Below are 24,254 nucleotides of genomic sequence, written 5' to 3'. Positions count from 1 at the left end.
ACTTTCAACATGCAAATAAATAAGATCATTAGTTGTAGCCTGGGTTTGGAGCAGCCTGATTGGCTGCCGCTCCCGTGCCAGCTGCTTAGACCCAGTATATACCTACATCAAACTTAGGCCACAGTAACTGAAAGATACAAATGTAATGTCCAAAGGTAACCTTAATATCAGCTGCAGGCTTTGCCACGTGGGTGGCCATGTGTTTCCCCTCTGCATATGGAGTCGACATCCAATGTGCATTGCAGCTGGCTAACGATGGAAACCAAGTAGCAAAAGGGCGCAGCGCGATACTTCTATGTTTCAATCAGCCCAAAAGTGTATACTTGTCCGATACCCACGTTCAGCTGCTTTCAAGTGCATGCATCATGAATGTGACTTGGGGCTTGATTCACAAACATGTTTTAACATTGGAAAGTCCCATTGGAAACATGTTTGTAAATCAGGCCCATGTTAAGATCTTCCCTTTGGTTCTCTTTAGTTATTAGTAAAATATTTTACTTTAGCAAAGCCTTTAGTGTCTCTCGCAATCGCAGTTACAGAAGTAGTTGCAAAGCTAATTAAACATTCACATACCAGAGGCAAATTACTTGTGCATTTCATGATATACATTTTTTGTTTCGGGAGGATAGCTCAGGGGCAACGTGCTCGCCTTGGAAGCAAGGCGTCACGGAGCACCACAGGTTCGACTACCTGGTCCGCGCTTAGAAACCTCTGGGTATTAAGCGCGGTATAAATAACCTATAATATCATACCAGATATTAAAGCAATAAAGCAAATGTATGGCCAACACTCTAAGACACAGCAAGCATTTGCCTAGAACTAATTTGAATACATATGTGTTTCTCTTTGATGACGTAATTCCAGAAATAAGACTCACTGTTAATCAACAGCTACCTGCGACGGTAGGTGATCCAGGCGCAGTCTGTGCTTGAGCCGCAGTGGCTTCACAATCTTGTCTAACATGGAGCACGACCACAAGGGCAGAGAACAAACAAAAGATCACTTTTCACTACAGCTGGTCGAATTTGGGATATGCATGCTGGAGATTTTGAATAGAATCTTTTTGTTTTTGAGCAAAATGTGCAAGGTGCAATTGAAGGCGGAATTCAACAATTTAGCAATTTCGCCCCCTTCCATCCCGTCTTTCGCACACGCTCTGCATTGACAGCAATTTATTTGGTGCACCAAGATGCATTGCCCTAGGAACCTGTCCCTATCTAGTCTGTGCGTGGGAGGCCCAATAGCATTCCCTAATGCATGACTGTGATGTGAGTCCATAGTCTACATCCAGCATAGGCATCCCAGCAATTACATGATATGATGTTTTATTTATATGCGCCTATACACAAGTGTTTCAAGGCGCGACGATGCGAGGGAGGGGAACAAAAGGGAACAAGACAACAATCTTACTAGGCCCAGTGACATTGAGATCATGCAAGTGCAGCAGAAAGGGAAGGGGAGAAGTGCCAGGGGAAGGGGAGGAGGAGCAAGTGCAAGACACAGGATCAAATATGAAAACAGGAAGTGCGGCCTGCAGATGGCAGTGCAAAGGTTAAGTGCAGAACAAATAGGTGATAGATAAGTGCAAGTATAGGGGATTGTAGGGTTGCAGATACAGCCCCTAGTGCAGGGTTGCCAGGCAGCAGTGCAGGTGTGCAACTGGGAGGGCAGGAACCTGGGCCCGTGGTTCAGAGGGTAGCCAGGTAACCAGTGCAGTATCAGACAGGAGATCAGCAAGGTAGCGGAAGCGAGAAGGCAGAAGCAAAGTGAAGAGTCTTAAGCTGCTTCCAGAAATGGAGATGGTTATCCTCAAGTTTCAGAGAGGCAGGGAGGATGATCCAGAGGGAGGTGCCGGCCAAAGAGAGAGATCTGCCCCCAACTTGTTGCTTGGAAAAGCACCTGACCCTCGAGGAGTTGGAGGTGGAGGAGCAAAGTGTTCCAGTAGGAAGATAATTCAGAAGAGAAAGCTGGAGATATTGTGGCCACAGAAAGCCTTGTGGACAATGCAAAGGGTCTTGAACTTGATCCTTGCAGCCACTAGGAGCCAATGGAGAGATTTCAGCACTGGAGAGATACAATCCCTGGGCTTGAGACCAAGGACAAGTCTTGCAGTCCTGTTCTGGATGAGTTACAGAGGGCTGAGAGTACAGGCAGGCAGATTTAGAAAGAGGCTGTTACAGTAGTCAAGCTTAGAGCGAACTAGAGCTCTAGATACATGAACTTCTGGGGGAAAGAGAGGAAATGAAGAATAGCCCGGAGGAGGCGCAGTTGGTAGTTTTACTTTTTAGAGACGTCAGAAATGTGAGGCGAGAAGGAGAGAACGGAGTCAAAGATAACCACAAGGTTCTTAACCTTGGAGGTGGAGCAGGAGGAGGGCCACAGGAGGCTGCCAGGGAGTGGTGGGAAAGAGGGGTGTGGGTGAGCCGATGAGGATCTCTGTTTTGCTTACATTCAGGCAAAGATCATTGGCAGCACACCACTCCTGGATTGCGGTCAGACAATCTGGGATGAGAGAGGGAGACAAGCCTGCAGAGGGGAGCCTGAAGGCGAGCTGGCTGTCATCCGTATAGCACTGGAAATTGTGCAGAGAGCAGCAATGCGGTGGGCAATAGGTGCCAGGTATTGGTTGAACAGCTAGGGAGAAAGGTTAGATGCCTGGGGAACACTGCAGGTGGAGAGGGAGGTAGAGGAGAGGAAGGACCCAAGTTGGACCTGGGAGAATGGGTCACAGAGGAAGGAAGTCAGCCAGGCCAGAGCCTGATCAGTGATACCCAGGTAATCACAGAGTCGGTTGAGCAGGATGGCATGGTTGACCGTGTCAAAGGCAGAGGAGAGATCAAGTAGGATGAGGACAGAGGGGAGATTAAAACAAAGTTAGAGAGCATTCTGAACGACTAACTTCTATAATGCAGGGAACATCTTCAATAATTGTTAGATGGCAACATGGATTTCTCCTGTTCTTAGGTATATAAGGAAACATTTTTCCTTTGAATGTAATTTTTGGTGGAGACCTACAAATACACATATTTTCCAGCCACTGTAGGTTCACACCGTTGGCCTCATTTAAAAAGCCTTTTTCAATGGGGTTTTACGATTCAAATGGGCTTTTTTAAATCAGGCCCAGTGTGTTCATTTGATCGCAAATCCCCCATCTGTACTTAGATACGACCATTTTGACTAGAAATAATGGTAGTGTTGAGAGGTTTGGTTATGGCACCAGTTCAGTGGATGGAACCCTTGCTGCTCCGACACTCCAATGTTAGATACATGTGAAGTGAGCAGAATCCGAATGTCCAGAGGGCATGGAGAGGTTAACTCGGATGTTATTACTGATTTTGGAAGAGTGCAATTTGCAGCATTAGATTTTAGAATATGGATTCCGAATTCCCCGATGGCATCACGCTCACGCCCTGTACAGGATTTATGAAGCCATGAAGCACGCCTCTTTAAAAATGTAGGGGCTTGATAATGACACCAGTGAAGGGTGACTTGCTCCCATAAAATGCAAATATATGTCTTTTTACCTAGGAACTTCTCTTTGGTAGCTTGCTTAGCTGCTGAGCAGAAAAGATCTCTTGTTTCCCCGAGTTTCTGTTTACCATAAGATTCCTCTCAAGTCAGGTTAGGGCAGCTGTCTTGCACTGTCCCATGGACTGGTGGAATCTTTCTGCCACTGTCGAACACTGGCACTGCTTTGTTATGATACAGAGGGCCTGATTCCTGGAACTTTTAGCGCTGCACAAAGTGACTTTGCACTGCCAACAAACACCCTGATTCACAGAGCTGTGGAAACTGTATTTTTGCAGTGCAAAGTCACTTTGCACAGCGTTAAAAGTTCCAGGAATCGGGTCCAGAGTCTCTGTGATCACAGAAGAAGGACAGTCATAAAGTTGCCAGCACCTGGACGCTTTGAGGAAAGAAAGTAGAGGCTGTTTGGAGTTTGATGTGAGAAAGGTACTTTGAAAAAGTCTACAGCCATTATATGGAAGCACTGTTGGTGGAACAATAGGAGTTGGTTGTTGGAACTTGGTATAGTAGCCCCAGGACAATTGGTGTTCAATCACACTGCTAACTGGTGGCAGAACTTGGCAGAAATGTTGCGTTTCAGGTCCGTGAGCAAGGATTGGGTACATCAAAGTATTCAGTCATTGCCTCGACAGCCAAACCATCCACAACCATACCCTTGAAATAAATGCATTAAAAAAAACACATAAAATGCATTTTTTGCAATGCTAAATGGTTTAGTTTAGCAAAATTGGGTTTTAAATGTTAAAAAAAGGGGGGGGTTGAGGGGAATGCCCCCATTAAAAAAAATGCCTTCGATGGTTTTTTTGTCAATGCTTTTTTGTCAAGGGTATGGTTGTCGATGGTTTGGCTGTCGAGGCAATCACTATAAACCGTAAATCAATGTGATTGTCGGCATACAAAGAGCTGACTGGCAGAGACTGACACTTTCTTTGCTGCACCCTTCTCAACGCCCGACTTGGTTGGCTAAACTAGCACTCTCAGCTTTGCCACTTACCTGCAAGATCCTGAAATGCCATTCCTAGTGTGGGAACTAACTTCTTTTTCCAAGGAGTTAAGCAGGAGCCCCATGGGAGGGTGTGGCATTTGTTAGTTGGTGGTTGCCTGCTACTCCACAAGGGGATATCTTGTTCTCCATCCAATGGCATTAAATCACTTGTCATCGCTTTGTTTTTTAGGTATCATTTATACTAAGAGAAAGACCTCTTGTACTGCCAGAGATTCTTGACGACAACTCTCTCACACTCAGCCGAAGAAGTTGTCATCCCGGGGCTAATCTTAGCTAGCATTTAGGTTCCTAATTACTGCCTATTGATGGTAAGACAGCTGGAACTGGCTGTGCCACATTTCGAGGGGTTGGTCACCTTTGTCTTCTTCAAATTAAAGCTTTGCCAGAAATATGCCGCATAACAGAAGCTTGACAGAAAAAGGTTAAGCTTCATTTCCACCAACAGTTTGTAGAATTGCAGAGAGACAGATGATGTTGTTGTCAATCCCGTTTAAAAACTGCCTAATATAAAACTATAAAGTACATAGAAAACATCTATTTGGAGCCTCATGTAAACATCCGGCATGGAATATGTTGATCTGGTATGTCAAGACCACAATGAAATTAATGGGTTCGTTTTCAGTGTGATGGTAATGGTAAAACAACACGCTATTTTCACCCCTGATTTTTAAAATATAAATTAATTATGAGCTTTGCCCACATGGCATATTTACCACATTGCATTTATTGTAAGGGCTATATGGGATCATTAACGATTATTTACACACAGGAGTACTTTCATTGCACCCCATGCAGAATCTACCACATATAAGTCCATTCCTTACAAGATGTTTTTTTAAAGATAGGACACATTCAAAATACCACATTTTTACTGTTACCACTATCCTCTGTGTTAGTATGTGCTGAAGGGGTGTAGTTAAAGCGTTCCTCTCACTCCAGACCCCGACCCGTAGTATGTGGCCATAGTTCAATTTGCTTTTTCCCGAGATCAACCTTCTTTACCTGGCCTCGTAAGTTGGGGACTTCCGACTGTCCGCTGAAAAGTAATACAATTGCAAGTGTACAGTTTCTGCTCTTTTATTTTTTGTTCCTCTTGATGTCACTAGTATGGCCCCCTGCGGCCGTGGCGCACGAAGCCCCCTGCGGCTGCGTGCCCTGTGTTGCATGCTTTTACAGCCGCCCCACCTTCCTTTCTTCGTCAAACCGCTCCCTCCCCTTTCTCAACCCCCTTGCTGAGCGTGACTGGCGTTCTCCGCGCGCGGCCACCTCTCCCTTTTTCACCCCTCCCTTATCGAGTGCTGCGGGCGTTCTCCATGAGCGGCCTCCTCTCCCCTTCTGTCCCGCCCTTTCCCACTTTCTGTCCCCCGGCCACCCCTTGATCAACACGAGATGGTCGCAGTGTCCTATACAAGCCCTACGGGTGACATCACCAACTTCTGCAAACTATTGCTGGTAAGAAAACTTTATAAAATCAAAAGAGCGTGCGATACGTTTTAACCCTATTGTTCCCCGTAAACCCCACAGCTGTCTTCCCACATCTTCGAGAATGGAGGATGCAACAATCAATTAACTTATTACAATCGAACTGCGCATGCTGCGTCGCCTCACATGTGATACGCCCCCCTTCTCTTGGGGGCTTAACCAGCCAATCGTCTTTCGGACTTGGGAACAAAACTAGCTACCTCCTGCGGGGAAACTTCATCTACCTAACAAGCTTCAACACTCAATTAGTAGGGATCCTCGTCTACTCATTGATCTATAACATCAATTCATAGGAAAGCCACACCCCTCCCCTACAGATGCCCGCAATCTGGACAAATCAGTGCTGTCTAACAACAACACGTGGTACCTTTCGGCTCCACCCAATTCTCTTCGTGGCGTGGTAGGAGACGGCCCTCGTGCCTGTCCTGCTACCGCTCACTCGTCTATCACCACTTATTAATCAAATCTCTGCAACACACTGTAAACACCTCCCGCCACCCTTATCACAATTCCTCCCCCCACCCACACTACATTACATTGCTGGTTGGGCGTGTCATACTCACCAAGTCCTTGTGAGCCGTGGCCGCTCGACCGCGTGCACCCCTCCAAAGCAGCTCGCCCCCTCCCCTCGTCTGGACCACGCCTGGACACTCACCAACTGCGGGTGGGATACTTCTCAAGTCGGCTCCCGAGGGCCAATATCCAGATTGCGCTCTCCGGTCTTCTCGCAGTTCCGCGATGGTCCTGTAGTCCTCAAAAGGGGGCAGAGGGGGCCGCACTGCTGGGTTGCCTCATTGCAAGAGGCCTTGTAATGATGCTCTCAGGGTAATAGACCTGAACAGATCTCAGCGGTGCCTCCAACTTGTCAGGGTGATTTTCCCGGGGGCCGGCAGAGCCGTCCGCGGACTTCCGGGGCTGGGGAGGCCCAACTCCTCCCACGTCCCAAAAGGAGTATGAGACACACCCAAGGACAAGGTAATAACTGCTGTTTATTAGAATAACAGCAGGGATACGCTCAGACTGTATGCATTTGGAGAGGCTCTCGTCGTTAGTGGGGCTCGCGGGCCCTTTTTACAGCAGTATGACGCGCTAATTGCATCTCCTGGGAAAATCATCACAAAACCTATCGCCACTTTGGGTTGGTTCCCCGAGTGGTAGGGTTAGTATAGTTACCCTATGGGAGGAAATATTAGTGGATAGGATGGGTCAGGTGGTACACTTGGGCTGTCCCTAACAGTTGCTAAATCGGAATTGTTACAAGGGGACCCTTGGTGATTGGCTAAGAGTAATGCCGTCAGTGATGAGCCCCATGTGTTCTGATTGGTTCTACCGCGAGCCCCCAAGCTCGGGACCATCGCTGTTCCCAGCTCGCGGTGTACCTGACATTAGCAACAATGTGCAACTATGTGTTTGTGGTGGACAATGGACAGGTCTGCTTACGGGCTGGTGTGCATGTCTTTCCCATCGCTGAAGGTGTCCAACTTGTCGCTCCGTTGTTGCAGATTGTGTCCCAGACGTGGGACCCTGGCGATTTTCTGTCTCGTGAGCTTGACACCTTGTCAGTTCGGCTTGGTCACATGTGGGGAGACCGTAGCTGGAGCAGAATTATGGCAATTAGATTTGTATTTTGCCTCTGAGGGCTTGGCATCGGTAGGTATAACCTTGGCGCTGGGAGCGCGGCATGTGGGTTGCAACATCGCGGCCTTGGCTATGAGCTCTTGTTGGGGGCTCGTTGTGCATGGTCAGCACTTGCATTTTCGTTCTGGAGGATTTTCGTCTGCGAGGCTCCTGCCTGGGGACTCTTCCTTGTGGCCTACTTGGGCCTAGTTTCTGGGTGGCGGTACATAATCTATAGTATGGAGGTCACGGAGTGACAGAATATCAAAAGCAGCATTAGGTATACATGGTGGCGTCTTCATAGGGATAGGTAGCGAGAAAGCATCAACAAGCATATACACAAGCTCTTCAGGCATCTTGCGTTTCTGCAGTGCTGTAGAAGGCCCATGTGAAAAATAACAACGATGAATGTCTGTGGGTGTGTCAGTCACCTACGTCATAGCACTGAGTATGTTCTTCGTGTGGGTTGGTGTGTGAGTGACCGGTGTGCATGGTGGCACGTGTGTTCTTGTCTGTTGGCTATGTCGTCATGGCATCTCTAACGATGATTTTCGTTCATTAGAGTCTAATCGAGCTAGTCCATGGCGCAGGCGTCAGCCTAACCAGGGCGTGCTAGTGGGCATGCTCCTCGTATGTGTATGTCTTTGAATTAGGATACTTTGTCATCAGTTAAGGAAACGAACTGTTCGAACTCCTCTCGTGGGGGGTGCTTGGGCCTTGATCCCCTAGGCCATGGTCTGGATGAGACTGGGAGGAGGGTGTTTTCCCATTCTCCCACTTCAGCCTTCATGAGTGTGTGCCCCAAGAAGAGACCCCAAATGTCAAACGGCCTAAGAGACATCAACATTGAAAGTTTTTTTAGAAGACTAAAGTTGGCAAGTTGTTGTTACACCACATGTAGTAGTATCTCCAGAGGCGTGATCCTGCTTCCCCAAGGTGGGTGTCACTCAGCATGCTCATAAGCATCTGAAGTGTAGGATATGTATCTTAAGCATGGACAGATGGCCCCCAATCATTGACCCGCACATGTGAGTGCTCGCGTGCACAAATGATCTTCAAGTAGCCTTGCAGCTGATCTTACTGCGCCATCTGCTTTTTCCGCCGTTTTCCCATGTCTTAAAAATATAGAAAACCTACATTGGTTTGCTGACATATAAATATCGAACTTTTTTTTTACAGTCTCTGTCACCAAACCAAAAGTGGCAAGTATGTAAATAGATGAATAATGACATTGCAAATCAGCATGCTGCATTGCAACCAAATCAAATTAAGTGCTTTCCCTGAGGCTGCTTATATATTACTTTTAGCTTGCACGCATCATCTTTATGGATACAAGACCTGCACTTGCCCATTACCCTGTGTTCTTTCAGCTCTAAGCATTGCTGCATGCTTAAGCAATATGTATACGTTATGCAAATAGAATAGATGTCATGTAATCTATGTGAGAAGGGTACTATTTGTTTTAGGACCACCGTAGTCACGCAAGGGGATGTCACACTTCTTTTACCTATTATTTCCCTCTGGTTACCCGGATAAACTATTAATGCATTAATACAAATTAGTACCCGGTGGTGGGGGAGGGGGTGGCAGCCTCTCAGTCAAAGTGAAGGCTTGGAATGGGGGAATTACCAGCGGTAATCATCCCCCCGCCAAAGCGGCCTCATGGCTGGAGGCCAACATCTTCCCCCATTGGGGAACAAGGTAAGTGTGCCCCCCTTCCCCCCTGCCTCCTCCCCTATCCACAGACGTCCCTCCCCACCCACAACCCCCACTCACCTTCTTTTAAGTCTATTTAAAATTAAAAGTCTATTTTGCGAGCGGACGCGCTGGGAACACTTCTGTCCCCATCGCGTTCACTCCCGATCTGTGACAGGCCATCATGGAAAGGAGGAAGGGACTACGTGTAGTCCCTTCCTCCTTTCATTGGTGGCCCTTTTTTGTTTACTTTTTTAATGAGTGCCACGGAAAGGGAAAACAGATTAGTTGACATTTAAAAAAAAAAAAATTCTGTTCTGAAACGCCAGAGCTTTTCGGAACAGAAACATAAATGCTTTTAGCACCCCGGTTTTACAGGCCGGGGTACTAATAGCAAAAAGCCCCTCGCAGGGCGGGCAACCGCCTTTGTTAAAGCCCTCACAGGCATTACCTGAAGTGGTAATGCCCCCCTGCTCAAGGATAATTGCTTAATTCGTGGTCCCCTTGCATATATTTAAAGCAGTTACATGGACAGCCTCTCAAATCCCAGCAGGCAATTTATTCCAATCTGTATTGCAACCATGCTAATGTGGAGACAATGTGACAGGTTGCGAACAAAAGAGAGAAAATATGAAAACTTGAATTGACCCATGCCCCTATTTTACAGAAGGTTGTTAATTACACTCCTCCAGTATTTTTGCTTTATCACACGTATAGTACTTGAAATGTTTTGTTTGTGAATGGTAATCGGCATCACACCAAGTCTGCACTTCCTTACCAAAGTGTTCAGTATGATGAGGTCTAGCCAGACCAGATGAGATTTCTGTTCCCAATTTCCTTTGTTTGTGTCTATTCTGCATCTCTTATAGCTCCACCCGCCACAGGTGCCCTTACCGTGGCTGGGGACCTCTCTTTATCTTGTTTATATATAAGCCTTCTCCATCCCGTGAGAACATGATCCAGAGATGCCTGATGGTGTGTGAGTACTGTGACTAGGACGGGAAGACTGAGCATGATGGGAATGACCGCTAAACCTCACTGCATTGTCCCTATGCTTCACATCCTTGTCACATTCCTTACTGAAATGGGGATCAACCCAACCTAGAAATGATTCTGACACACCATCTACATTAATTATTATTATTTTTATTTATTTCTGTTTGGTTTACAAGAAAGCTTTCACTTATGTACAAAAAATGAATAAATAAAACAAGTTAAAACATGATCAATATTCCACAGGTCCATCTTTCACTTGAGTGCAAAAAGTAAACCAAGTTAAAATAAAATCAACAATCTGAAAATGCACAGCTGTATGACACACAAGAAAAAAGACATTCATAGAGCCTATGACTTCCCATTACAGTTATGATCCTAATAATTGTCCCATATTACCTAACCATGACAACCACAGTCTTTATTAACTTGCCCTTTTAAAGGTCGTTCCCTGGGGTACGACTCTGTTAACACTCCCCTAATTCCACCCTAAAGGTTCCTTGTGACTAGTTAAGGTCAACAGCTAGACTGGCTCCAGGAGGATATCATCCATAAATCTAAGCAAAGCAGTGATTTGGTTCACACTTTCACCGAAAATATTGTTTTCAGTCTGTGGAAACTCTGGCGAGCTTCCTAGATTCTTAAATGATTTGCTAAAGAGTTTCTGTTTGCTGCACCTGGAGCTTGAAACACTGTGACTGACCAGTGTCGAAAATGTAAAGCTTGATAATAACCACAACTCCGTTTGATGCGCTCCAAAATTAAATTTATCTCATGCAATTGGTTATCATTGACATGTGTTCAGTTGTTTCATCAAATCAAAATGTGTTTCACCATATCATAACTTTTCATTCCTTCTAGTTCATGCAATTGATTATCATTGACATGTGTTCAGTTGCTGTATCAAACCAAAAATGCATTTCATCATATCATAGCTTTTCTTTCCCTCTACATGTGTTTCCCCATCCTTTCAGATGGTTCCTCAGGAGGGATTCCTTTTTCTAATTACTAACTGATTGTCTATTTTTGTTTTATTTGAATATAAGTTCAAATATCACGGCTGTGGGAGCAAGAAGAAACATATCAGTGACGAGGATGACTGAACATTTTAATGCACGCTAGGGACCAGATGTTGAGAATAGGTTCAGTTTTGCCCTCTAAAGAGTCTTTCAATATCTTGAACCCTCAGATTGGAGGATCAGTTAGACACTTCCTATACAAGGACAGAGTTTTCCACTCCATTATTGCACATAAAGAGGTTAGTCCCAGTTTGTACCTGATTGCAGGCATTTGTGTGCTCCTCGGTAGGTCCATCATTCTTCTCCAAAAACTACCCTCCAGTGCCATCCACCAAATGCGGTCCGTAGCTAAGAAAACCTCTGTGCCATAGGTGACAATAGCCATCACTTTGGCCTTATAGAATTGAATCACTGGGGTCATGAAAAATTGTCTGAACCTTTTTAGCATAATTCATGCCTGTGATACCAGATGTGTTACCCTCATCTTCAGTTGAGCAATGCTAGAGGCATTGTTCAAACTAGTGTTCATCATCATCCCCAGGTACACGAAGGAGGTAATCACCTCTATTTGTTCCATGTTTAGATGCCATGCCAGTTTAGATTTTTTTCTCCCAACAGTGGACTCCAGGATTTGGATTTTCGTTTTAGGAACTTTAATCCTAAATGTGTTTATTTCAACATACTGCTGCAGTTTATTTAATTGTCGTAATCCAATGGGGGTTTGGTCAATTAATACCAAGTCATCTGCATAAAGCAGATGTCCCAATCGCCACCCATTAAGCCTTGGCTGGAATCTACAATAATGTGTCTAGAATAATGAGTCACACATGAATTGTGGTTTTATTTGGGCCCTGTATAACAGTGACAAAAAGAGTCATACAGAACAACTGAGTGTTCATTATGGCATGCCAATCACCTCAGGCCATTAGTTGGGGAAGGGTCACTATCCCAAGCATAATGACCCTTGCCTTGGGCTTGTCAGAGGTATTTTGTGGTATTTTGTTGAGCCCTAAATACACAGGACTGCCTGATATTATTCTTATAATGGGATCAGAAATGGTAAGCAAAAAACAGACTTGGTGCGCCCTAAATCACAATTTTATTATTATGTGGTATTTTATCTACAATACCACTTTGGTGGTAACCCAGAATATACTTACCAGAGTACCTGAAAACAGTTATCGATATAGCCACTCCTTTGATTGACCTAATTCACAGTGACCAGTTTGATTTTGAGTTTTTGCCACCCGCGGTAACACAAGATATCACTTGGTTCACAAGTGTTTGTATGTTATTATAAGAAACCAGGACACATAATAAGTAGTCTGATACTGATTCACCTTTCTCTTTCATGCGCTTTATTAGAGAATAGAATTATGCCAAAATACAAAAGCAAAACGTGCAATGCACAGTGTTTTCACATGACATTTCCTGTGATTCAAAAATGAAGATGAAATATCCATAAATGAGCTTTTCCCCACAACAGACTTCAAGCATCCTTGTTTTTCTAGGTTGCACATCAAAACATGGTTGTCTAAAGACCTTGAAAGATAGCATTTGCTTTTCACAGCTCAGTGCCTTCGTTATATTTAAAGCTTGCTACTTGGGCAGTGAAAAAGACATGAAAAATAACTGTCTTCATTTAAGAATGTGAACACACTCCTCTAGGCTGTTACTAACAAGGCACTTATCAGAGACCCTTGAAATATAGCAACTGCTTTTGAACAGCCCCTGAAAATGAACTACCCAAGTTTGTTAATTTAAACAAAATTCTTCAGACTATAATTGCCTATAACATATTTTTGTAAAAACATTCATTCACTCCATGCACCTCAATTGTTACTGGAATTCACCAAAACACACTTGGTTTTGTGTGCCTCTGCACAGCAAAGCGAGAACCCCCTACACCTGGACTGGTGTTAATTTATGTTTTTCCGTCTGCTTGGACAGAACCCACGCCGGAGAATTTCTTTATCTGTTTTTCTTCCCTCTCAGCATGAATGAAGCCTGCCTATGCAGACACTCTCAGCAAAAGCAGAAGGCCTCAAGGCACTGTCATGGGCAGTTTGGCTGTCTGTCTGTCCCTCTGCCAACCTCCCTTTCCTTACTTCAACAGCAACGAAGAACCCCTCCTTCTCACTGCACATCCCTTTTAAGCTCTCTAGACTCTCTATACTCTCCTCCTTTCAAGGTATATCCTCCTTACAGAAGGCATACAGTATCCCTGCCTCTTTCAGTGATGTCATCCCATCAATCAGAAACTCCTTCTCAATCAGCCAAACCACTAGAAAGTTCCAGATAACACGTGTTCAGCCTGTCACCTCTGCGAAGAGATTCAGGCAGCAGCAAACGGATGCAAATGGCTACATATCTTTGCCCTGGTTCCTGTTCTGAAAGTCTTTTCAACAATAGAGCTACTTTGAGCATCGTAACGTTGCCACCTCACTTAGCTCAAATCTTCCTCGCAAATGCAGCTTCCATCCTGCACATTTATTATTTTTTAAAATTAACTGCCTTGAATATTAGTTATGGTTAAAGTTTTGGGGTTATTAGTTACAAGTGCTACTTTTATTCTTCATTGCACTCAGTTCATATTACTGTGGTGTGTTGGTTCTTCATAAAATCAGCTGTTATGCAGTGCCAAATTCAAAAAACCCTTTTAGCTGGCATGTGCTCTGTGCATTTACAATACTGACATACACTAGATTCAGCCCAGGGTCTCACACCTGAGTCTCACACTCTATTTGGCAAGTGCGATCAGTTTTAATTTGTGTTGAAATTCGAAGCCTTAGTTAAAATTCAGATCCTTAGCTACAATTCAGAGACCTCTTTTCCTACACTCTATAATTGTGGTAAAAGCAACATAGGCTTTCAGAATTGTGGTGGTGAAATAAGCATTAGTTCAAGAGTGAACAAAGAAAATACACCAAGCGTGTTCGTACATTTAATATGGTTTTGTTTTGTAGTATTTGAATCAGAAGTTTATGTTTAAAAGTAAGCGTTTGAACTCTAAAGGTGACTGAACTCGAACAGTTTTAGCATGAGCATGCATTAGGTGTTACACAAAAGGAAATGGTTTGTCTATATGAAGTGAAAGCATTGTTGCATGTTTTAGCTTTGATTTCAGTGCTTTAAGTTGGCTGATGCCTGTCACTTTGACGATACAGTGAAAAAAAGGTTCTCCCAGAGAGCGAGTATTTTATTGAAATATATAGTGTTGTGATATTGCATTGCTGATCTGAATATAGAGAAAATCTGTTGTTTGAAGTTCAGAAAACACCCATTTTTATTGACTGCCTTCTGAACATTCTGATTGGTTGAGAATGAGATGGGGTCAATTACAACATGCATGTGCTATTTTTGAGATGTAGCACTTAATATTGTATTCGCCAAAATTACTGCTTTAACAGACCATACACCTGCAACTGATAATGGGTTCTAAAGATGACGCAGATGGTAAAAATAGACCCCTGCATACCTGCAACAGAGGCAGTCCTAAAACCTTTACCCATAAGGTTAACAGTGACCTTGTAGAAGCTCCTGAATCAATCACGAGTCCAGTTCTTTTGACTGGATGATGGTTGCTCTTAAACATCAACTAAGTTATTGTGATTTATACCACACCCTGCTGCCATTGTCATAGTCTCCGGGTGCTCTGGCGGATCTGAAAAGGAGGGAGGGCTGGGAGTGGTTAGTTCGTGGGATTAAGAGGGAAAAGTGCAAGCAAGCTTGGATGTGCTGTTGGTAGCTTTAGCATGGAAAAAACAGTCACTGGGTGCTGGTTTGTTTTTAGTTGGTAGACAATGTATGTGTTTGTGTATGAGTGTGTATCAGTGATTTGTGTGTGGTTTGTTTAGTTTACTGTTGGATGTTGTGGAATGTGTGCAGTTTGTGGTGGCTTTAGGATGTTCCTGCAGTAGAGGTTTGAGTGTGTTTTGTTCAGTGTTTGAGGTGAGTATGCAAGAAATTGGAGAGTTGTTTTAGTCGGGTTAGTGGGGATTTGTCTGTGTCTTTCTGTGCCTTGGTTATGTTGATCTGTCGAGTTTGTGCTATTCTATGGTGATTTGTGGTTGAATTTCTTTTATTTTATTGGGTGGTCATGTTTCAGTTCAACAGGTCTTGGTTTTCCTGGTGCTCCCATTGTGATTTGTCGGAACAGCCATACGTTTAGCAGGTTTTTTTTTACTTTAGGTAATCTTCTGTTTTTTGTATTTCCTTTGGGAGTGAGTTTCAAAATGTTGCTGTCAAGCATGAGAATGATGCCCCCCAAGTTTCTGTTTTGAATATTGTTTAGGTTTGAGGCAAATGTCTTTACTGGACTTTAGTGTTTGGTTAGGTTTGCAGATGGAATATTTCCCTGTAAGAATTCTGTTTCTTGGCTGTGTATTGCTCTGCGTATTATGCTGAGAGTTTTGAAGAACATTTGGTTTTTGACTCATAGCCAATGTAGAGTTCTCAGTGCTAGTGTGATGTTTTCTCTATTGGTGAGTAGCCTTGTTGCTGCGCTCTGTATTTGTTGTAGTTTCTTGGTTGGGTAGTCTGGCATTCCGAGATAGATGCTGTTGGCGTTGTCTATACGTGACATGACAAGAGGGATGGCGGCGGGTGTTCTATGTGGGAAGGCGAAAAGGGATGTATCCAGTTGATTCTGTATAGTTGGAAGAAGTATGTCTTTACTACCGCGTTGACTTGTGGTTCGAGTGTTAAGTCGTTGTCCATTAATATTCTGAGCTTTTTGACCACTTTGAATGGTTCTGGTCAGTTTCCCATTTCCATAGGCCATGGAATGTAGTGTTTGTTTGATGGGTCATTGGGCGTGATCATTATTTCAGTTTTGTTCGTATTGAGTTCAAGGCTCTTAGTACTCATCCAATGGTGTATTTGTGTGAGGCAGTTGGTAAGGGCTAGGTTTTGTTTTTCGTTGGCATTGATTTTGTAGATGATTTGTGTGTTGTCTGCATAATTGTAGCAATTGAGGCTGTGTCTTTTGATGGGGTTGATGAGAGTCGTCATGAAGATGTTGAATAGCATATTGGACAGCCTATTGGAGTTCTTCTACCTCTAGACCTACTACTTTGCCCCTTTCTCAGATTAACTTGACACAAGGGTTTTGTAAGTCTCTCACAAGCATACTCAGTTCTCCCTTTCTAATGGTCAGCAACTTATTGGAGTTCATCACAGTTCTTTAGCAATGCTTTGAACTTGCTTAGGTAAAGGTTATTTAAAGGCTATCGGCTATCTCATGACTTTGTCAAGCAAGCATTCCCCAGAGACTGTCACAGCCTCTTTCTTTTATCAGGCAAGTGTGCCTTAAAGACTTCACCAAGTGTTGCTCAGAAACTTTCACCGGCCTCCTGGCTTATTGAGGCAGGAATTCCTTAGAGACTTTCACCAACCTCATAGTTTTGTAAGACCAGTGTTCCCTAGAGATTCCAGAGATTTCCATCACGATCTGGATCTTGTCATGCAGGCAATTCTCAGAGGGTTCACAGGCCTTTTGGATTTGTTTGGTAAGTGTATATCAGAGGCTTTGAGAAGCATCTTGGCTTTTTCAGGCATGCTTTCGGCAGAGACTTCTACCATTCTCTTGACTTTGTCAGGAAAACATTTGGCAGACATGCCGACACTCCCCTTGAATTTTCCAGTCCATGGTTGGCAGATAAACCCACTAGCACGGAAGGCCTTCCAGTGCAAGAATGGTCCAGTGTCCATTCCATTCATCAGTGGCTCTGGTGCTTCTTCTCCCACTGGCAGTAAATGTGCGGTCTCAAGTTGATGGTTGATGATGTGGGCAATAGGGGAATGTCAAACACATTGTCACTCTTTCTATACTATGCTTCTTGGTTTTCTATTAGTATAGATATTCTTTCAGATTTTCCCTGCTGCTGTTGGTCTAGGAGTCTTTAGTCGCTTACTTTTTCACAGCACCCTTCCAGACATTTCCCCTGTCACATGTAAGGAGACTGAAAATGTATATAAGGGCCGGTTGCAACTGTGAAATGTGTTATTGCTGATTGTAAGTACATGGGTGGAATGAAGTGCCACACTCACAGGTTCAACATGTAGGGTTCTTTATTTCTGGTAAAACCTAAAAATCGTTCTACACAACTGCTAAAATGTAGAATTCAGAGCAACCGGCATTCCATGTTCCATGGCTGCACGCAGAAATGGGTATAATTGCAAGCTACTACACATGCTGGTTTTTCTAAACAAGACTTGAGGGAAAGCTAAATGGACACATACGAAGACGAATATTAGGGGGAATAAGGGGAAATATGGCATATGTAACTGAAAAACACATATGTATTTATGACTTATCAGGGGAATTTTGGTGTGGCCTTAAAAAAAATAAAAACAAAGAGGTGATGAATGGAAGGTTTAGACTGAATCTTAACCACTGGCGTTGCTCTGGGCAACCTTCCAGACCATCGTTCTTCGCCTGCCATTTTATTTTTAAAAAAATAACAAATTCTTCAGTAACGTCTTGGCGTACTGACCCAAAGTAGATTCACTTGGCACAGCATCTCCTACAACAGTAGCCAGCAATCTTACTTACCAGTAGAAGAGACCCAGCTCATGTTCAACCTTTTTCCATTAATAATATCTCTAGACTAGCTTTCAGGGTGAAATATTTCTGGAATAAATTCAATCACCATCCCGTCACGCTCCTAAAGGGCACATTTTTTCAGAACATTTTGACATTTAATCCACAAGATCTAATTTAAACTAAGCATCCAAACCCAGCAATTCAGTTGTCCCTATCTAATCCAGCACTCTCTTATCCCACACCCAAATCAGGATTGCTAATAGTTCAAGTGGGCAAAGGTATATTCTGGAGGCCTACCACTCTCAGGTCATACCAAACAATTCTGAACAAACATTTCCAACATATCATCTATTCAAAACCATCATCAGTATGTTTCTCTAAACTTCTACTATGGCTCAAATGCCACAATGTTCACACACTCAATCATACAGATCCTCAAACTCACGGGAGGTATTGATTTACTAGCCCTGACCAAACTCCACTCACATTCTGCAAATTAATTTTGACCCTCACAAAGCCCTAGTGATACGCAGGATTATTCGGCCATCCTGTCTGAAGACATCCTGCCACTATACTCAATTTAGTATTGTTGGCCACTCCTGTCATCCAGGAATCTTTGGTCACCAGGGTATTGATTATATCCCCCAAATGGGCCACCCACACCTCAAAATCCAAATGTTACTTTTCTTTGCATGTTCCACTTGGTATACATGAACGATAATATTTCACAGGATTATCTTTTCCTGTCAAATGCTAACATTGAAATTCTTGGACTTTGGCTAGATTCTTCATAATTGTAGATGTCCCTATCCCTATCTACTAGCGCTCAAGAGTCTGTGACAGCTTTTAATCACAATTGGCATTCCCATTATGTATGTGTGAAAATGCCAATCAGCCCAACAACAGGCCAGCACCTCCTTTTCACTTACAGAAAACCTCTTTCCACTTTTGATTAATAGCTTTGTGTCAAAAGTGAGGGAGACCTTCCTCCTTATTCCGCACTTGACATCACCTTCTCACTGGGATCCATGGTCACAATAGTCTAAGTGGTAATCTCCAAACCTGACTGCAGGCCATCAAGGAGGCAGAAAGTCTCAAAAGTCAATTAACATCGAAATTGAACTTGCCCAGGGTTTTTGCTGATGTCAATAACTTCATCCTGACATGTGACCTTTGTCAGCAAACTTCATCAACCCCAGTCCCACCGGCCCTTTTACAACCAGTTCCCATAATTGGCATACCCTTCACGAGGATAGCAATGGACATAGTCGCACCCCTAGGAACATCTAACTTGGGTAATTCATTAATTATAGTCTTTGCTGATTATGCCACACAATATCCTGAAGCTTTCCCATTGAGAAATACTAGCCAACAGATCCTGAAACATTTGATACCGTTTTCTCTCCCGAGTAGGGTTTCCCAAGGCAATACTAACTGACCAGGGCAGCACCTTTACATCCCAACTCATGTGTGACGTAAATGAAATCCTTAATATAAAAACTCTACAGACCTCAGTATATCACCCTAACACTGATGGTGTAGTGGTATGTTTTAATCAAACGTAAAAAGAATTTTGCGGAAATTAGTCGAGGCAGACGGAAAGAACTGAGTGTCCATGATTCCCTGGGCTCTGTTCGCCATAAGAAGAACTCCTCAGGCCTCTTTGGGGTATTCCCCATTTGAACAACTTTATGGGATGTTTTAGACATGCTTAAAGAGATGTAGGAAGAGAGAGGGGAGGCTATCTTACCCATTTCTCAATCTGCCCAGAACTTGCATCTACACATGATAACGGATCGAGAAATCATCCAAAAACATCTCAGACGGCCCAAGAACACCAAAAGACCCATTATGTTCACCGCTCTATCTCTGTTGGACAGTGAGTTCTAATTTTGTTAACAACGTCAGACAACAAAATGGTGTCAAGGTGGTTGGTGTCTTGGGAGGATAGTTTAGGGGCAACGTGCTTGAGTTGAAAGCAAGACGACACAGAGCAACACAAGTTCGATCCCCAGGTCCGCGCTTAGAAACCTCTGGGTATTAAGCGTGTTATAAATAACCTATCATATCATATAACATTCTACAGCGGAAAGGTCTCTTTGAATATCTTGTTTCCCAACTTGATAGAAAACAAAAGACACAGTTGTATCATGCCAATCTCCTCCAGGAAGGGAGCATAAAACCCATTAAGGACTCCACTGTGAGGTTAGCCACTCTCCTCACAGATGTCAGTCAAAAAATCACCCTACTCCCACTAGACCTATCACCATCTCAACATGCAGATATTGGGGATTTGCTAGCCCAGTGTTTTTGTAGATCAACCAATGAGGGTTATACATGTATTTCATTCTATAAGAACTCCTCAGGGAAAAGTTATAAACTTAAGGCCTTACAGGATCCTGAATCACAAGAAATGCTAAAAGCAGAACTATCACAAAGCCTGTGGTCTTCGCCAATAGTATTAGTAGTCAAGCCCGATCAATCGTGGAGGTTGTTCAGCGACTTCTGAAAACTAATTTTGATCTTCCTGTTCGATAACTATACGTTGCCAAGGATAGATGATCTGATTGACAAATTAGGAAAAGCCAAGTATATCTCCAAGACTGATCTTACAATAGGGCACTGTCAGGTCCCACTCAATCCCCCAGATCGAGAGAAAACAGCATTCTCGACCCCTCCATTTGGGAATATTTTATTCCATAGTCTTTCCATTCTACCTCCATGGAGCACGTACCACTTTCCAATGCCTAATGAATAAGGTTTTGAGGCAATTAACACATTTTTGTGAGGCATATCTTGATGATGTAGTCATTCAAAGTCAAATCTGGGTGTGTTTTTGTTAGAAAATGTGGGTGTGTTTTTGTAAGCAAATTTGGGTGTGTTTAAAAAGTCAAATCTGGGTGTGTTTTTGTAAGCAAATTTGGGTGTGTTTAAAAAGTCAAATCTGGGTGTGTTTTTGTAAGAAAATTTGGGTGTGTTTAAAAAGTCAAATCTGGGTGTGTTTTTGTAAGAAAATTTGGTATTTTCATTTTTGTTTAATCTAATTTTGGACCTTAACTATAACCTACTAGCCCAGTGACTGTTCCCTACCACTGTACTTGCATTTCTCTCCCACTGCCCCATCTCTACCTGACCATGGCACTATCTGTCTCACCTATCTACTCAAACTGCTACATTATCAACTATCCATCCCTTCTCACTATGTCTGGCAAGAAGAAATTCAAAAAGGATATCCTGGCCTCCAACCCAGGACTCCCCATTGCTGATACCTATTCCAGCGCTTCTGCTAGACAAACCCTTACCAACATCCTCTTTGTCGTTCCTTCGCCAGAACTATGGACCCGTCATATGATCTCTGCGCTCTGTCCTGTCTCCTCCTCTCCCATTAATGGTGGCACCCGCTGGGAAGTGTGTATGGATTCCTTCGACTCCTCCAGAGTCATCATAAATATCTAGCTAAATGGCACAGTCATGGTGCAAGACCCTCAGGCCAATCTCCGTCTCTTTGATAGGCAGTTCCCTCGCCTCATCAACTTCCTCTAATCTCCTGCTGTACCCCACTCCTCTCCCATGGCTACCATGCCCTGTTCTCCTTCATCCTCTGCCCCATCTCATACTCCTTCCACACCTCCGCAGGGCGTACCTCTAACATGTACTCCTCCCAGGAAGGTCTTTTAGGCTGGCAACCTTCTTCATCTTGCCACCCTCAATCCTCGCTCTGCTGTCAAACACTCCTCTGACATCTGCCACCTCCTTGAAGAACTTGACCTCGATGTCCTCGGTCTTACCGAGACATGGTTCACGGCGAGCTCTGTCATGAGTTTTGACACCCTCCTCCCAGATGGCTACAAGATCCTCTCCGCCCCCAGATCCACCCGGCCTGGAGGTGGTGTAGCCCTGATCTTGCCTGAGTGGATTCCTGCCTCTATCATCCCCACTCAGACTTATTCCTCTTTCAAATGCCTTGTCTGTAGCTCTCCCTCTCTCTGAGCCACTCCCTTACTGTTGCTACATTCTACCGGCTACCTGGTCAATTCACCTCTTTTCTTTCTGAGTGGGCAGATCTCCCCTCCACCCTCCTGGCCTCTACCTCTCAACTCATCCTCCTTGGTGACCTTAACATCCATCTTGATTCTCCCTGTTCCTCATCTGTGCTCTTTCGCAACCTCTGCGATTCACTCCCCCTTTCTATCCTCCCCTCTGGCCCGACTCACTCTGCTGGCCACACATTGGATGTCATGATCTCCTCTGGCCTCCCCCTATCTACTCCCCTCACCACTCCTCTTTCCTGGAGCGATCTCTGCCTCCTCTCCTGTCATCTTCCCATCTCCTCCCCTCAAGCCAAGCCTACCCCAAGACTGCCACCCACCTTCTTGGACATCCGGCCCATGAAACGTGTGTCAGTTGAGGCTTACGCTGCCACCTTCTCACCCCCTCCTCTACTCCTGGCTGACTCACACCCTGACATAGCCCTGTCTCTCCTCTACTCCTCTATTTTTGATACTCTTGATGCTCTTGCCCCTGTCATGAGGATCCGCATGAAGCCCATAACCAAGTGTAATTCTTGGTTTGACTCCACCTAGCTACACTCAAAAGTAAGTGTAGGGTGGCTGAGAGGAAATGGAGGGCCTCTTGCTCATCCTCTGACAAACTGGCCTGCCACCTAAACCAACGGCAATACCGTCTCTTTGTACGTACCAAGAAGCGAGTCCATATTCAAGCCCGTAACTCTGCTGCATCTAACAACTCAGCCGAACTCTTTAAAATCTGCAAGGAGCTGGCCAACCCTGATGCAGTATCCACCCTTCCTCTTGCCTCTCAGGCTCTTTGCAATGACCTTGCCTCACACTTTATCCCTAAAACCCAGGACATCTTGTCCTCACTCTCCTCCTCCCCTGCTCTTCTCCCCTCTCCCTCTCTGCTTGTTGACCCACCCTCAGCTACCCCCTCCCTCTTTCTCTGCCTTTCCTCTTTCCTCCCCCAATGAGGTCGCTAGACAAGTCCAATCTATGAAAGCCTCCTCAAGACTGGTCCATCCCTGCTCCTCCAAAACTATTAAGGACCACATAGATACCCTTGCTCCAGCCCTTGCCGACTTCTCCAACCTCTCCTTTGCCTCTGGATCTTTCCCCTCCCCTCTGAAGCACTCCCTTGTGCATCCTCTACTCAAGAAACCCACAGCTGATCCCTCTTGTCCGGCTAACTATCGCCCAATTTCCTTTACTCCCTTTTTGGGTAAGCTCCTGGAAAAGCTTGCCATCTCTCAGCTTAACCTTCACTCTGACTTAGTTGGCTCTCTCCATGACCACCAATCTGGCTTCAGAGCTGCCAGACACACGGAAATTGCTCTCCTGAACATGCGTGAAGACCTGCTCTCCAACCTTGACTCTAACATTCCCTCTGTCCTCATCCTACTTGATCTCTCCTCTGCTTTTGACACGGTCAACCATACCACCCTGCTAAATCGTCTCTGTGACAACCTGGGTATCACTGATCAGGCTCTGGCCTGGCAGACCTCTTTTCTCTCTGATCGACCCTCTCAGGTACAACTTGGGTCCTTCCTATCCTCTATCTCCCTCTCTACCTGCAGTGTTCCCCAGGGGTCTAACCTCTCACCCTGGCTTTTCAATCAATATCTGGCAACTCCCGCCTACTGCATTTCCGTTTTCTGCTCAAATTTCCAGTGCTATGCTGACGACACCCAACTCATTTTCAGGCTTCCCTCGGCCACCTCCTCTCCTTCCCTCATCTCTGACTGCCTAATCGCCATTCAAAATTGGTGTGCCGCCAATGATCTTTGTTTAAACGTCAACAAGACTGAGATCCTCCTCATTGTTACACCCCCTCCATCCTCTCCCTTCACTCTCTGGCCGGCCTCCCTTGGCCCTCCTCCTGCCCCTACCAGCGAAGCTAAGAACCTTGGGGTCATCTTTGACTCCACACTTTCCTTCTCTGCACACATCTCTGATGTCTCCAAAAAGTCTAACTTCTTACTGCACCTCCTTAAAGTCACTCTTCCTTTCCTCTCCTTCCCTCAGAAGCTCCTCCTCTCCCAATCTCTGATTCTCTCTAGCTTGGACTACTGTAACAGCCTCTTTCTAAATCTACCTGCTTCCACTCTCCGCCCTTTACAACTAATCCAGAACAGGACTGCGAGACTTGTCCTTGGACTCAAGCCCTGGGATCGTATCTCTCCAGCTCTGAAATCCCTTCATTGACTCCCTGTGGTTGCAAGGATTACATTGAAATCCCTTTGCATTGTCCACAAAGCTTTCTGTGGCCTGGGTCCAAATTACCTTCAACTATCCCTCCGTAAATACCTCCCCTCTAGAGCCCTTCGCTCCTCTACCTCCAACTCCCTCAGGGT

General features: G+C 44.6%; 1 protein-coding gene across 50 annotated transcripts in view; it reads left to right on the top strand.

Annotated features, from left to right (window-relative positions):
* TRDN (triadin) overlaps positions 1 to 24,254 on the top strand; it is a 1,596,486-nt gene that overhangs the window by 1,205,705 nt on the left and 366,527 nt on the right. For 40 of the 50 annotated variants that reach the window (XM_069607588.1, XM_069607568.1, XM_069607599.1 and 37 more), the window contains one exon: positions 8,813 to 8,839. The exons of the other annotated variants lie outside the window; for them this stretch is intronic. In XM_069607588.1, coding sequence (XP_069463689.1) covers positions 8,813 to 8,839 — 27 coding nt within the window. The remainder of the gene's footprint in view (positions 1 to 8,812; positions 8,840 to 24,254) is intronic. 50 annotated transcript variants of the gene reach the window in all.

Source organism: Ambystoma mexicanum, chromosome 4q (genome assembly GCF_040938575.1).
Source record: "Ambystoma mexicanum isolate Mex_15411 chromosome 4q, UKY_AmexF1_1, whole genome shotgun sequence".
Taxonomy (NCBI): domain Eukaryota; kingdom Metazoa; phylum Chordata; class Amphibia; order Caudata; family Ambystomatidae; genus Ambystoma; species Ambystoma mexicanum.
Note: the sequence above shows the minus strand (reverse complement) of the source record. Positions and strands in the feature narration are given on the sequence as shown.